Here is a 15,770-nt window from a genome sequence, read left to right as displayed (position 1 = left end):
TAAGATACAAGTGAAGGCTGACAAAAAAGTAAAGCATAGGCTTTTATATGATACCTTTGAAAAGCAGCAAATGTTCATATCATGTATTTTAGCGTGATACGCTATCTTAAATATTCATTAATGATTTCTTCTCTTGACCATATAACTGATTGACATTTTGGGGCACCTGGGTGGCTCAGTCGGTTAAGCATCTGCCTTCAGCTCAGGTCATGACCCCAGGGTCCTGGGATCGAGCCCTGTGTTGAGCTTCCTGCTCAGTGGGGAGTCTGCTTCTCCCTCTCCCTCTGCCGCTCCTTCTGCTTGTGCTCTCTCTCTCTCTGTCAAATAAAATCGTAAAAAAAAAAAGTAGATTTATAGTTCAAAAACTGGAAGTAAAATTTGAATTAAGCTGTTTCTCTGTTGGTAAAATACAAATTTCTAAACGTAGATGAATTATAGCTATCAATCAAATAATTTTCTGTATCTTAAAGGTTCAGAGTCCAATCAGGAAAAACAGACACCAGTATAGTAAGTTCAAACAGAGGGACTTTAATAGAGGAATTTATTACAAGGATGTTAGAAGGACTAGAAAAGCAAAAGAAGGGAATATGAGGTCAAAAGATTAATAGATTCAGGAAAACACTTACTCTCTGGGCTGGAGGGAGCAAAAGAGAAAACAGTATTACTGAGTCTGGATCACTGTTAACTTGAAAACTAGATTTATATTTAGCTTCTTTCTCTTTTTACTGTGGTCTCATTTTCTTGCAATAAATAAGATTTCTCCTTTCTTTATGTAGTAATAGCATCTGAAATTTAGAAACCATTAAACCTGTTTTCTTGTGGTACCAAACTATATCCAGAGAGACAGGCAGGATAGTTTGTAAAAGGAAATGAGAGAGACTTAAGGTTGGGATTGGGGTCAATGGTTGGTTAGGACCTGGGTACGAAGCAGCTTTGGACAACATCAGTTTGTAAGATTTAAGGGTAGGCAATAATAGGAATCATAAGATTAATTAATCTAGTGTAAGGGCTGAACTCAGTGGATTTTGAGAGTGGTTGGAGTCAGAAAGGTGAGGTTTGTGATGGTCCTTGCCCTTTAGAGCATTATTGTTTAACTGGTATATCACTCAGCAATTACATTCAACTACAAGTAAGAGACTTAATAGTGGCTTAAACACGCAAGGATTTATTCCCTCATATATACATGGCCCAGAATTGGGCAATTCAGAGCTAGTATGGTGTCTCCATGCATCAAGAACCCAGGTTCATACCTTTCTATTGTACCACCTTCAGGAACTGACTTCAGTCTCATGCTGACCTTGCACTTGCAGTTGGGACAAACCAGGTAGAACAAAAGGTCTCTTGTGGCTGAGTCAACTCTCCTTTTAGAAAATCTTCCAAGAGATTCCACACTTTTCTTTAAATCTTATTAGAAACAATTCTGTGTTTAAACCTAGGTGGAGAAATTTGTCTTTATTGTAGGATGGCAATCAAATTTCTACTTTTTTATTTTTTGGCCTTCTTTTGGATAAAATATTTTGTTGACTTTTTATTTCATCTATTGGTGAATTGCCTATATTTTTAATATTAGTAGTTTCTCTATAATATATATCTTGACTCTTCATGGACTACCTTTAAGTGATATTATACCATTTCAGATATATAAGAACATTACAGCAGTATGCTTCCACATTACATGTTCTTAACCTCGTGTATTAGTGTTCTTTAGAGAAATGGAATGCCATGTATTAAGGTTCTTCTTTATATATATCTTATATGTAAGAGATTTATTATAAGGAAGTGGCTGTCATGAATTTGGAGACTGAGAAGTCTGAAGATCTGCAATCAGCAAGCTGGAGACCCAGGAGAGCTGATATTCCATGTCCAGTTCAAGTCCCAAGGCTGTGAAATAGGAAAGCTAATAGTGTAATTTCCAGTCCAAGTCCAAAGGAAGGAGAAGACCCGTGTCCCATCTCAAAGGCAGGCAGGCAGGCATAGAAAGAGGGAGAGGGAGAGAGAGTGAGAAAGTTTGACACACAAAACTGACCATCACATCCCACCATACATTTTTATTTTTTTCTTTAAACCTTTTATCTTCTAAGAATTTGAGTAACTAGATTTCTATCTGCTATTATTTCCTTCTACTGAATGTCCCTTTTTTTAAAAGATTTTATTTATTTATTAGAGCGCATACGTGCAAGAGAGCATGAGCAGGGGGGAGGGGCAGAGGGAGAGGGAGAAGCAGACTCCCTGCTGAGCAGGGAGCCCCATGTGGAGCTCGATCCCAGGACCATGACCTGAGCCGAAGGCAGACAATTAACCGACTGAGCCACTCAGGTGCCCCACTGAATTTTCTTTTAACACTTTTTGTAGTGCTGGCCTGCTGTCTGAATTCTTTTACTCTCTGAATGCTTCTAAGACTTTTTTTTATCTCTGATTTTCATGAATTTGATGATATGCTTTGGTGTGGTTTTCCTCATGTTCCTTTTGTTTGGGGTTCATTGAACTCTAATGTGTCTGCATTTATAATTTTGTATCAACTTTGGAAAAATTGTAGCCTTTATTCAGCTATTTTTTGTGTGCCTCCTCTCCCCTTTCTTCTGAGTCAGTTAAACATATGTTGCTTGATATTGCTCATATCCCACAACTCAGGCTGTTTTGCAGGGGTTGAGGGATATTTTTTCTCTTTGTATTTCATTTTGTCGAAATTTCTATTGTATCTTAAGCTCACTTATTTTTTTTCCCTGCAGTTTATAATCTGCTGTCAGGCCCATCTTTTGTGTTTTTCAGTTTAGAAATTGTACTTTTCATCTATAGACATTTGATTTGGATCTTGAGTTTTTCTTATCATGTTCCTGCTGTCTTCTACTTTCTTGAGTATATTTATAACAGCAGTTGTATCATCCTTGAGTTACAATCCCGTTACCTGACATTTCTGCACTATCTCTGTTGATTTTTTTTCCCTCAGTATAAATTGTATTTTCCTGCTTCTTTGCTTCCTTGGTAACCTTTATTGGACACTAGATTTTGTGATTTTACATTGTTGGATGCTGGACTTTTTGTATTCCTTTAAATATTGTTTGGCTTTAGTCTTGTAGAAAGTTCTTTGGAATTGGCTTGCCCCTTTTAATCTAATCATTGTTAGAGTGAATCTAGAAGAGTCTTTAGTTTAGAACTAGTATCCTTACTACTGAGGCAATACCCTAACGATTCCACAGGATACGCTATCTATTAGGAGGTCTTTCCACTCTGGCTGGCCCAGTGTGATCTTTGAGAATGTTCTACCTATTCCTTTCTGGTATTTCTTTCTTGGCTACCATAGTTTAATCACACACATGCACAAATAGTACTCAGCCAGAAATTTGAGATGACCCCTCGGTAGCTCCCCTCTCTCTGTACTCTGATCTGCAAAGTCTAGCTGTGGACTCCACTCAGCAAGACTGAGGGACTCTGGGTACTTCCAGCTGTGAGACCTGGAAACCCCCGGCTGTGTGGTTAGGCATTTGTAGGGTTACCTTGTTTGTTTCCTTTCTCATAAGGATCACTATCTTGTGCTGCCTATTGTCCAGTGTCTAGACAGTGTCTGCTTAGAATATTCTGTTCATTTTTCTAATTAATCAAGGCAAGAGGTTAAGCCTGGTCCCTCTTATTCCATTATAGCCTAAAAAAGTCTTAACCATCGTTCCTCCCTATTACAACATACCTGAGGAATCTAACTTGAGAAGAAGAGGTAAACTGTATGATTTGAAAGTTTGTCACATACTTTCCCCATCCTAACCTGTTGAAAATAACTCAAAACACTGAGGGGCACCTGGCTATCTCAGCCATAGAGCATGTGACTCTTGATCTCAGGGTTATGAGTTCAAGCCCCACGTTGGGCATGGAGCCTACTTTAAAAAAAAATTTTTTTTTTAATTAAAAAACCTGACTCCCCAAACTGGACATTATTATGATATATTTGGATATGTGGTAATAGTCAAATGTACTTCTTTTGCATAATCATTTATCTAAATCACCTGCCCTGTAAAGCCATTAATTTTATAAGCCAAAATATTGTATATGCAAGTGATTAACTGATTATCAAATTTGTAGGTAGAATGTTATCTTAACACTCTGAAAGTAGGAAGCAATTTTTAAAAGTATACCTGCACTTACCATATAACCCAAGAATTCTACTCCTAGGTATTTACCCAAGAGAAATGAAAGAAGATACCCACACAAAGACTTGAAGTGAATATTTATAGTTTATTTGCGGTGGCCCTAAACTGGAAACAATCTAAATGTTTATCCACATGGATAAATAGAACACTACTCACCAATTAAAAGAAATACTAATTAAATACTAATTAAAAGAATTACTAATATGCAGAGTAACATGGCTGAATTTCAAAAGCGTGCTCAGCAAAAGAAACTAGACACAAAAGAATCTATATGAAATTCTTTAAAAGGCAACCAGGGTGGCTCAGTCAGTTAGGCGTGGACTCTTGGTTTCGGCTCAGGTCGTGATCTCAGGGTCCTAGGATCCAGCCCCGTGTCAGGCTCCACATTCAGTGGGGAGTCTGCTTGAGGATTTCTCTCCCTCTCCCTCTTCTCCCCCGCCCCCCACCGCTCACTCTGTTTCTCTCTCTAAAATAAATAAATCTTTTAAAAAAATTAAAAGGCAACCAACTAATGTATAGAGATAGAAATCAGAGATGTAATTGCCTAAGGTAGGAAGTGGGTTAAGTATTTAGTGCAAAGAGGTCATAAGGACACTTTGTAGAATGATGGAACTGTTCTATATCTTGATTAATATGTTGGTTGCACGGGTATATACATTTGTTAAAACTCGTCAAACTGTATTCTTGAAATATGTTCATTCATTTTATTGTATGAAAGTTATACCTCAAAAAAATTGACTAAAAAAACTAGTAAGTGGGTTTAACAAACCTAGAAATATTGGCTGAAATCTAACACATTTAAATAATATAGAAACGTGTACGTCAGACATATAAGTATAGTAACATTTATATAACAAATATTAGCAACCTTGGGGCGCCTGGGTGGCTCAGTTGGTTAAGCGACTGCCTTCAGCTCAGGTCATGATCCTGGAGTCCCCGGATCGAGTCCCGCATCGCGCTCCCTGCTTGGCAAGGAGTCGGCTTCGCCCTCTGACCCTATCCCCTCTCATGTGTTCTTTCTCTCTCATTCTCTCTCTCTCAAATAAATAAATAAAATCTTAAAAAGAAAAACAAAAACAAATATTAGCAACCTGGATTCTGATTCTTTTCTAAAATGCGGAATTCTTTTCAACCTTGTACTTCCTTAAGGTATGAAATGAGAAGGTTAAGATAGAAATTCTTTGTATTTGGCAATGAAAAGGAAGAAGTTTACATTTAAGTTAGTTTTTTAAAAACTGACTTAAAACTTTTTTTTTCCCCAGAAATCTACCTGCCAAATCTGTGGAAGAGGCTTTACGTCACCGACAAGAATATGATGAAATGGTGGCTGAGGCTAAAAAACGAGGTATAAAATTTAACTCCCAATTGGTATATTAAATCTCCTAATGTCAGTTAGGAAGCTAACCTGTTGGTTAATTTCAACAGGAAGGTAGATGATGAAATTGTTTAAGTTCATCTTTAAGATGATGCTGATTTCTTATTTTTCTAACTAAATCTGTTATTAAAAACAAAATGTCAGGGATGCCTGGGTGGCTCAGTCGGTTGAGTGTCTGTCTGCCTTCAGCTCAGGTCATGATCCCAGGGTCCTGGGATCGAGTCCCACATCGGGCTCCTTGCTCAGCGGGGAGCCTGCTTCTCTCCCTCTGCCTGCCGCTCCCCCTGCTTGTGCTTGCGTGCTCTCTCTCTCACTCTCTCTCTGACAAATAAAAACCTTTATAAAAAATGTCATACTTTTTCTACAAGTACTTTTACAAAACTAATAGGAGAAAGGCAGCAGACTATCTAAGAGAATTCTTGTAATTGCAGTCATAAACCTTGGACTATTATTTTAACTTATGAATGGAGATGATATGAATTTATTTCATGAAATTCACTTTTACAGTTTTTAAACTTTTAATATTTTATAATTTATTAATTTTAACACTTTAAGGTAACTTCCTATATGACTGTGAGAATACGATTTGAAATTAGAATTTGCCTTTGTGATTAATGGAGTCTCTCTAGAATCCCAGTTGTGTCATTTGGGCAGGCACATAAATGTATTTACTGGTATATAAATACGCACATTTATTTATTTGTTCTTTCCTCCAACCAAAAAGTATAACGTAAGGAGAATTTAACAGTATTTATTTACTAAGCACTGTTAGTTCAGGATACATTTTCAGAAAATATTACACAGCTGTATATATTTGATTTAACTTAGTGGAATACTATCATAGTATACATTTCTATTTTGTGACACTATTTTGGAAATGAAGTTAATTTTTTAATGTTATAAGAAACCTATAAGGCCAGTTATATTTTTCTGAAAGCCCTAATCATTTAAACATTGGTTGAGTTTATTTTACTGTCTAGAATTTGAAATATTTTTGACATACCCAACAAATTTTAATTGATTCTGAATTTTGACTTTACTAGTTGATTAATGTTTAAGATCATTATTGATAAATACATGATCCTAACAACATGATATGGTAGAAATAACATTAAATTGGGAAATCAGAAGGTAATAGCTTTACATCAAAGAACAATACAGACAGCATGATCTGATTAGTAAAAGAAACAAACATGGGAAAAATAAAACACGACGAAATCGGAGAGGAAGACAAACCATAAGAGACTCTTCATCATAGGAAACAAACTGAGGGTTGCTGGAGGGGATGAGGGTGGGAGGATGGGGTAACTGGGTGATGGGCATTAAGGAGGGCACTGGATGGAATGAGCACTGGGTATTATATAAGACTGATGAATCACTGAACTCTGCCTCTGAAACTAATAATACACTATATGTTAATTAATTGAATTTAAATTAAAAAGAACCCCCCCAAAAAAGAAGGTAATAGCTTAATCTTCTTTGACACTACTTGGATATGATTCTGTAAATGAACCTAATGTTAGTTTCCTCAAGTCTGAAGTGCAGGGGTCAGGTTGACTAGATTTCGGCTAAAATCTTTTTTGGCTTATTTTATTATTATTATTTTTTAACACTTTTTTGTTTTAAAAGCAGTGGAACTCTCTACAAAGAAACCTTATTTGGGGCACCTGAGTGGCTCAGTTGGTTCAGCTTCTAACTCTTGGTATTGGCTCGGATCATGATCTCATGAGTTGTGGGATTGAATCTCAGTCAGGCTCTGTGCTCAGTGGGGAGTCTGCTTGAGATTCTCTCCCTCTCCGTCTGCCCTTCCCCCAACCCCTGCTCACTCTCTCATAAAATAGATCTTAAAAAAAAAAAGAAACCTTATATAGAGTCTGAATACATACAACAAATAAAAGAAAGAGGAGCTGCTTACTTGGCCTCCTGCTTGCCCCTTAAAATGATTTCTGAGGCATTTGTGAAACACAATTAGTAAACATTTTGGCTAGCTGACCTCTGAAGTCCCCACTGAGTCTAAAATTATAACTATAAACAAACATATATATAAAGCATTATATATTTATATTAATGTGTTAATATATACTATGATCTACAGTATGTAATAAATGTATTAATATGACATGTTCTATATCATTATAATATAAAATATGATTATAATACATAACAATTATATATTTATCATATATAATTATTTTATGTACATATCTGTTCTCTTTTTGAGGCATCTCGTTTCAAAATTGTGACTTCTGATTTTCTGTAATGTATAATTATAATATATACTATATAATAAAATATTTATAAATATGTGTATATTTATCACTTTTGTTTTTGAGGCATCTCTTGTTTCAGAATTGTGACATCTGATTTTTAGAGGAGTATTGTGTATGGGTGTATGTTAGGGTTTTTTTTAAATTTCAATCTAATTAGTAAAGTGAGACATTGTAGTAGAAAGGGTTAACTATAATAGTGCCATTGGCAAAATTATCTTTTAATGTCATTTAATGTCATTTTTTAAAAAGATTCATTTATTTATTTTAGAGAGTGTGAGCAGGATGAGGGGCAAAAGGAGAGGGAGAGAATCTCAAGCAAACTCCCCACTGAGCACAGAGCCAAGTGAGGGGCTCAATCTCATGACCCTGAGATCATGACTTAAGCAGAAACCAAAAGTTGGATGCTTAACCAGCTGAGCCACCCAGACACCCCTAATATCATTTTTAGTGCCTCTTTTTTAGACTTAGGTAGAAGAAGGGCATATGATCTAACTTTTTTGTATTGAAATAATTTTTGCTTGTTTAAAACAGAAATTAAAGAAGCCTATAAAAGGAAAAAAATAATGAAAGAACGATTTAAACAGGAAGAAAATATTGCAAGTGCAATGGTAATTTGGATCAATGAAATACTGCCCAACTGGGAAGTAATGTAAGTAAGCAGACTTTTCCTGAATTCCAGTCTGTCTCCAAAGATCTCATGTTTCTAATCCTCTATTTTTATTACTTCCAACATGTATCTTATGCTTTGGCTAAATGATACTGTTAATCAGTGTATGAAAAATTTCATGACTATTTCTGTGCCTTTAATTTTATAAATCCCTCAATCTCTAATACCTTCCTTACTTACCACCCTCTATGCCTGTCAGAATCTTACCTATCCTTTGAAGATATCCATCTGAAATGCTGGTTGATCCATGAAACGTTAATTTCCTCGGTTACCATATTAATTCTGACATATCCTCTGTCACAAGATGCACTATTGATGTAATGGCAGGTTTTTGCAAAGAAAATATTAAATATGTACATTCATTGTAAGATGGATTTATTAAATGTTAAAGATTTTTAATATGTTTTCTCATAATCATAAATATGCTATATATGATCTTTCCCTTCTGTAACGTCCCATTATAGTTTGAGACTAATGTACTTCTTGCTTTACTTTGCCTTTTATTTTCTGATGTTTTTGTACATGCCTTACCTTCCCTCTACACTGGAGGGTAGGAGGGAGATGTATTCTGCAGCGCCTGGGGTAGGATATGCACAGGAAATTTGTTGAATATTGGTACAATGTGACAGCAAATTAGGCTCTTTACATAAGTAATCACATTTGATTCTTACAGCCTTTACTCCCACTTATAGAGAAGCTCAAGGTCAGAAAGGTTAAATGATTTGCCCAAGGTTATACAATTAATGAATAGTTAAACCAGATTTGAACTCAGGTCTCTCTGACTCTAAAGCCTACACTTTTCAGCAGACTACACTGCCTCTCAAAGACAAGCGCCTTACCCGTAGTAAATACCTTGTGGTTTTCTTTTTGGTACTGAGTTGACAACAGATTTTTATGTTCCTTTTATCCTGATTTTTGTGATTGTCCACATATTTCTGATTCTCTCATTGTGCCCTGTAAGTGGCAGTTGTATGTAGAAGGCAGCTGCCTTTAAATTACTATTGTCCTCCTTTAGGGTGCTGTGTGTTCTTTAGGTTTCTGTTGCCTACAAACATGAACCCCACAGAAAGAATGCATCATATACTTAACCATGTTCTTAAAAATCATTCAGTCACTTGGCCACAGACTGGGTAAACCATCATGCAACTAGTGTTTTTGGTATAAAAAGTAACTCTCTCCTTTTTTTCTCCCCCTTTAATTCTAGGCGTAGTACAAGAAGAGTTCGAGAATTGTGGTGGCAGGGATTGCCCCCTAGTGTTCGTGGGAAAGTTTGGAGTCTAGCTGTAGGAAATGAACTAAATATCACTCCTGGTTTGTATTCTGTATTCAGTTACTCCCACACATACGAATAGCCATCTCCAGAGTTACAAAGCAGATTAGTAGATTGGCCATTTAAAAAGACATTACCATATATAATGTCATTTTAAGAGCATGCTTCATTCCTACTCCCTCTAAAACCTGGTATGATTTAATGAGTAAGTTATTACATAAATAAGATTTATGGGCTTTCCTTTAGTTGACAACCATCAGTAATATTATTGACATCCAAATATCTTCACTGCAGGTAACTTCTGGGATTCTAGGTAGCAGTGGATGTATAAGTATATAAAGTATATACGAGGAAAAATAAAATAGTCTAATTGTGGAAAGGTTTCCCCTCGATTCAGAAAAGCATAAATATTGGTGGAAGGCCAGAAGTTTCTTTTCCTACATCTCTTTCAGATTTTTTTTATTTGAAAATTTCAAGTTTAAAAAATAGAAAAGTAAGACTCTCAAAGAACTGTTTTATTTCTTTTTAAAAACCTTAAAAGATAGAAGTAAAATGTAGTTTTGATGCAGTAAAAAAAAGTTAGATAAAATTAAAATAATATGAGATAGAGGAAAATATAAAGTAGTTAATAATAAAAAGTGCTGACTAGGCCTGAGGGGTAATGACAGAGCTAGCCCGTGGCACCAGAGGGAGACTCAGGAACTCTGGGGTAATACTGTGTCGTTACTGAAACAGTGTTATTTACATACTGATTTTTTAAAAGTCAAGCAATAGTAAGGTACCAATTGTATGTTTCTTCCCACTCTTCTACCCAAACTCCTGCTTTTGATCCTACTATAAATACAGGTTAGCAGTTCAGTGTTTGTTCTTTCAGATCTTTTTTTTATGCACGTAAAAAAAAAAGTGTGCATCAACATATGATAATGTTTAAGGCTTCTCTTTCTTTTCTTTTTCCCCCACAGAAAAGAATGTATGCCATAAGCTTATTCCATGGCTTATTTTTTTCACACTATAATCTGCCTTGAACATCCTTCCTTGTCACTACATACAAATGTACATTATGCATACTGTAGCTGCACTGTATTCCACAGTTTGGCTGTACTATAATTTATTTAATCATTTTCTTAGTGATAGCCAAATCAATGATATATATGTTAAAAGAACATCAGGGTACTGTTTTTTACCTCTCAAAAGTGATTAAAATAAATGAGAATTACCCACATAGGGTCTGACTGATAATAATATAGAAATATTTATCAAAGGCCTCAAAAAATAATCTTTGACCTATTTATTCTAGTTCTAAGAATAAGAAAATTATCAGGATTGGGTACAAAAGCTTTTTTACAAGGATGCCCATTGTAGCAACTCAGCATTATATATATAACTGGACAGAATTATAACAAAAATCTGAATATTTATCTTTAGTCTTAAAAGTGATGCCAACTTTGAATGGCATGATTATGATTTTTTTTAAAAGATTTACTTAAGAGAGTGAGAAAGTGAGAGAGCATGAGCAGGGGGAGGGGCAGAGGCAGAGGGAGAGGAAGATAAGCAGACTCCCTGCTGAGTGAGAAGCCCGATGTGGGGTTCAATCCCAGGACCCTGAGATTATGACCTGAGCCAAAATCAATAGACACTTAACTGACTGAGTCACCCGGGCACCCCTATGAATGATTTTTAACATTGATTTTCACAAGTATCCCATAACGAACATGTTACTTTAACCAGACTTTTTTTTTTTTTAATTTTAAAAATATAATTTAAAGGAAGAATTAAGTAGGGTACCTGGCTGGCTCAGTCAATAGAGCATGCGACTCTTGATCTTGGGATTGTAAGTTCAAGCCCCATATTGGGGGTAGGAGTTTACTTTATAAAAAAATAAATAAAGGAAGGAAGAATTAAGAGTTTTTAATTTAACTTAGAAAAGGTTAGAGTCTACTTAACCTAACCATTCCCTCCAAATAAAACAAAGGTTTGTTTTGCCCTCTGTGCTTGAAACTGATTAAAAGGAAATATTTTTACATTATAGTCAGAACTCTCAGATAAAATCCTTGACATTAAGGATTGTTGGACATATTGTAATTGTTTAAAGTCTTAAGAATCGGTTTTACATACAGATGAGGTGATAAAATATTGAGGGCTATTTGAAATTTGGTTTGTAGTTTTGTTGAAAACTTAGACTTTAGAATGTTAAGTGTCCTAATACCTTCTACATTAGAATATTGGTGAAGTTGGTATTAACCTTTTGTGATAGTGTAATCAAAAAGTTCTTTTTCAAGCTCAAAATTTATAAAGTTGGAAACATAACTAGGTCATTTACTTTGAAAGTAATTTGATATTTTCTCCACTAAATACTTCTATATTCAGGAATGGACTAGGTGATCATTCTTTTTTATTAGTGGTAGGAAGGAAGCTAAATTTCAATTGAAGTGAATTTGCTTTTTTTTAAGATTTTATTTCTTTTCAAGAGAGAGAAAGTGAATGGGAGGAGGGAAAGAGGGGGAGGCAGAGAAACTCAAGCAGACTCCGCACTGAGCATGGAACCCAATGCAGGGCTTGATCTCACAACCCTGAGTGAGATCATGACCTGAGCCAAATTCAAGAGCAACTGACTGAGCCACCCAGGCACCCTGAAGTAAATTTACTTTTGATGACTTTGTTTCCTTTTAATGACTCTTAACAGTTTTTGACTTTTTACCTATTTATTTTAATCATGAAATTTATAACCGTTAGAGAATAGTAGAACAAGGGTTAGTAGAGTAAGAATAGAATAGTAGAATAGAGAATAAGAACAAGGGTTCTAAAGTCAGTCATATGTGATTCAAATCTTGGTTCCACTATGCATTAGGTTTGTGACCTTGGGCAAATTACTTAACATCTAAGAGAATTAGTTTTCTTCATCTGTAAATGAAGTTAGATTACTAGCTATCTCAAAGGATTGCTCTAACAGTTATTTGTGGTAATATAAAATCATAGTGAAAGTGAAATTTGCTAAGAATATGTACAATATCATCGTCAGAAAATGAGAAAGTGAAACATACACTGATCTCAAAGAGTTCTCAATTCATGTCCAAGATACATCTTTAAGTCTGCTTCAAGTTCTACATTTGTAGATTCAGAATAACATAAATGAGACATGTCGGGTCAGGAATGGAATTGAACTGAGGTGCAGGTCTTCTTATTGTAGACAAGCACTGTAAATCGTCCCTGGAGAGATGTCCTTTGATGTTTTAAAATGCATTACCATATTTTTATTATTAGATCAATTTTGTGACTCCCAAAGGTGAGGATTTATTCAGTGAGCCCTTCTTCTTCCAGGACAGCTTTAAAATATGAGTAGAATAGTGAAACTGGATGTGGCTTGTTATCAGTTTGAAATCAGAAATTGTGAACTTCAGTTTGGTACCTGATAACTGCAAAAAAATTGTATATCTAAATTTAAAAATTATATCTACCTCTTTTATCAAATTATTGATGGACTCAAATAATAGAAATTTTGACTTTTTTAAAAAAAATGTTCTTTCTAAACCATTAGTAGTAATGAAAAATGAACAGAAGGGAGAAGAGATCAAAATAGTAAGAGTCTGTTTGCAATATATCTAGTCAGCTTTTTTATAAAGATCTGATTCTTGGCAATATAAGAATACTTATTATGGTACAGTCATACATTGGAATACTGTGCAGTTGTTTAAAAAAAAAAACTAAAGCAGATTTATTTTCCTAATAAGGGGTAGTTTCCAATATAATAAAGCAAGATGCAGGTCAGTACTGTAATATGTGGCCACACTTTTTTTTTTTTTTTTTACGGGAAAGATAGATCTGTATATACTTGTGCTTGCATGTTTTCATCTTTAGATTTCTGCATAGTTACATCTGAGGGAAGGAAATTTATTTTTCATTTTACACTGTTTTATACTATTTGAATTTTTAAAAAATCATATTTGTTGTATTGCCTTTAAACTTTTTAAAAAAGATTAATCGAAGCAAAAATGTTCTTGGCATTTTAGGCAATATATAAATGTTGGTGTTTGGTAAGAAATATTTTTTGCTGTTCATCTGTCATTGAAATGTTCTGATTTTTTTTGTAATTTAGAGTATCAGTAATGGTTAGTTAGAAAGTAAAGACAATTAAAGTCTGAGAATTGAGAAGAAAGTTGTTTCTTCTGTTCTTGAAGTTGTATCGAGATCCTACATATAGATGCATAAAGTGGTAGTCTCAAAGTGATGGGGCACTTAAAATAAAAAGATACGAGTAGAGATTTTTTTAATGCAGGCCCTCTGACCAAATCTGAAGTTTAGGTAGCTTTAGATAGCAGTATCATAATGGAGAAAGAAACCAGTTTCAAAAGAGAAGGAAAATAAGCACTGGCATTTATTGAGGGTCTATAAGTTGTCAGGAGCTTTATGAAAATTATCTTGTTTAATCATTAGTATTCCCATGAGTAGGTATTAATTTACAAATGAAGAGAGCCAAGTTCCAGAGTAACCATGTAACTTTCTTAAAGTCCCAAATACTAAAAATCTGGTATTTGAATCTAGGTGTGACTGACTGCAAAAATCATTTTTCTGCTACTCCACAATGGTACTCTTTTTGCAAAAGCATCTCTTCCTGCCTCATACGTACATTCTCTGTTGTAGCTATTTGGATGACCACTGTACAATATTTTTATTTTCTATCTTTCCAGTTGTGGTAATAGTTTTGGTAGAATCAAGTTCTTCAGTTTGCCACATTTTTGATGCCTGCTCTTTTACGTAAAGGGAGGCCTGAGCTGTAATAGGACTTTTCTCTATAAGTAAAAGTTAAATCAGAATTCATTTCCCCCCATATATCCAGTCTGTTGGCTAGAAGGTATATTCTGTAGATTGTTCAGATCTCTGCAATTGGGCTTCTGCCCCCTCCCCCCTCAGATGTTGCTCCCACCAAGGTCACCCATGACCTTCATGCTATAAATTCCAATGGGCTCTTTTCAGATTTTGTCTTGCTATATGATACTGGATAGTTGATCACTTCCTTCTTTGTGGCTTACATCTAAGTGCTTTCAGGATTTTGCATTTATTATTTCATTTAATACTTAAAGCCCCAGGATGTAAGTACTAGTACTATCTCCACTTTATGAATGAGAAAACTGAGGTTAGAAGAGGTTAAGAAACTTGTCCAGTGTCACACAGCAACTCCCTATCCTATGTATACTTAGTGAAATGCTCTTTTCCTTTGGTTTCTAGGACAACTGGTTCTCTTTTATTTCTTTGCATTTCTTATTCTTCGGATGTGCCTCTTCCTGTGTCTACCCTTTAAATATTTGTCTTTCCTGGAAATCCATATTTCTCATTTCTTCTTGCCATGAATAATCTCCCTGAACACACTTGTGAATGGTTTTAATCATCTATACTGATGGCTCCCAAACTCTTTCTCCAGTGTGCATGCACTGCCTTAAGATCCAATTTGTCTGAAACAGAACTTACCACCTTCCTCCTTCCCACAAATCACAAATTTGCTTCTTCTTCTGTGTTCACTCTCTCAGTGGCATTATTATCTACCCCAGCTACCCCAGCCAGAAACCTGGGAGTCCTAATGAGTCTGCCTTCTTCCCCTTACTCTCTTTCAACAAGTTTTGCTTTTTCTACTTTCTGAGTATCTCTTGTGTTCATTTCTTCTCTCCAGCTGCACTGTCACTGCTCTCAAGTTCAAGCCTCATCATCTTTTGCTTGGGCTATTATAATAAAACTCTAACTTCCCTTCAGCAAAACTTCAGCTTCAACCTACCCACAGCATTACTGCTGGCATAATGGACACAGATCAGAGTGTGCTATACCCTTGCACCTCTGGATAAAATCTAACCCCCTTAGCATGCCATTCAGGTCCTGTCCTGTCAGCAACTAGTGCTTGCCTCTGTCATCCAACCTTATCATCTTCTCTTCCTCCCTCACCCCTTATAATCTAAGAGTCCTGAAATCACTTGTAATTCATGCAAATAAGTCATCTCTTTTTTCTCTTGGTGACTTTGCCCATGACGAGAATTCTTAGAATGCCTTCTTCCACCTTGTTCAC

The 15,770-nt window shown here is 35.4% G+C and overlaps 1 protein-coding gene across 7 annotated transcripts in view; it reads left to right on the top strand.

The window, feature by feature from the left end:
- Nucleotides 1-15,770, top strand: part of TBC1D12 (TBC1 domain family member 12) — a 121,707-nt gene that overhangs the window by 89,896 nt on the left and 16,041 nt on the right. For all 7 annotated transcript variants that reach the window (XM_036111720.2, XM_078077344.1, XM_036111717.2 and 4 more), the window contains 3 exons: nucleotides 5,402-5,484; nucleotides 8,316-8,433; nucleotides 9,656-9,762. In XM_036111720.2, coding sequence (XP_035967613.1) covers nucleotides 5,460-5,484; nucleotides 8,316-8,433; nucleotides 9,656-9,762 — 250 coding nt within the window. In that variant the 5' untranslated portion in view covers nucleotides 5,402-5,459. The remainder of the gene's footprint in view (nucleotides 1-5,401; nucleotides 5,485-8,315; nucleotides 8,434-9,655; nucleotides 9,763-15,770) is intronic.

Source organism: Halichoerus grypus, chromosome 7 (assembly GCF_964656455.1).
Source record: "Halichoerus grypus chromosome 7, mHalGry1.hap1.1, whole genome shotgun sequence".
NCBI lineage: Eukaryota > Metazoa > Chordata > Mammalia > Carnivora > Phocidae > Halichoerus > Halichoerus grypus.
Note: the sequence above shows the minus strand (reverse complement) of the source record. Positions and strands in the feature narration are given on the sequence as shown.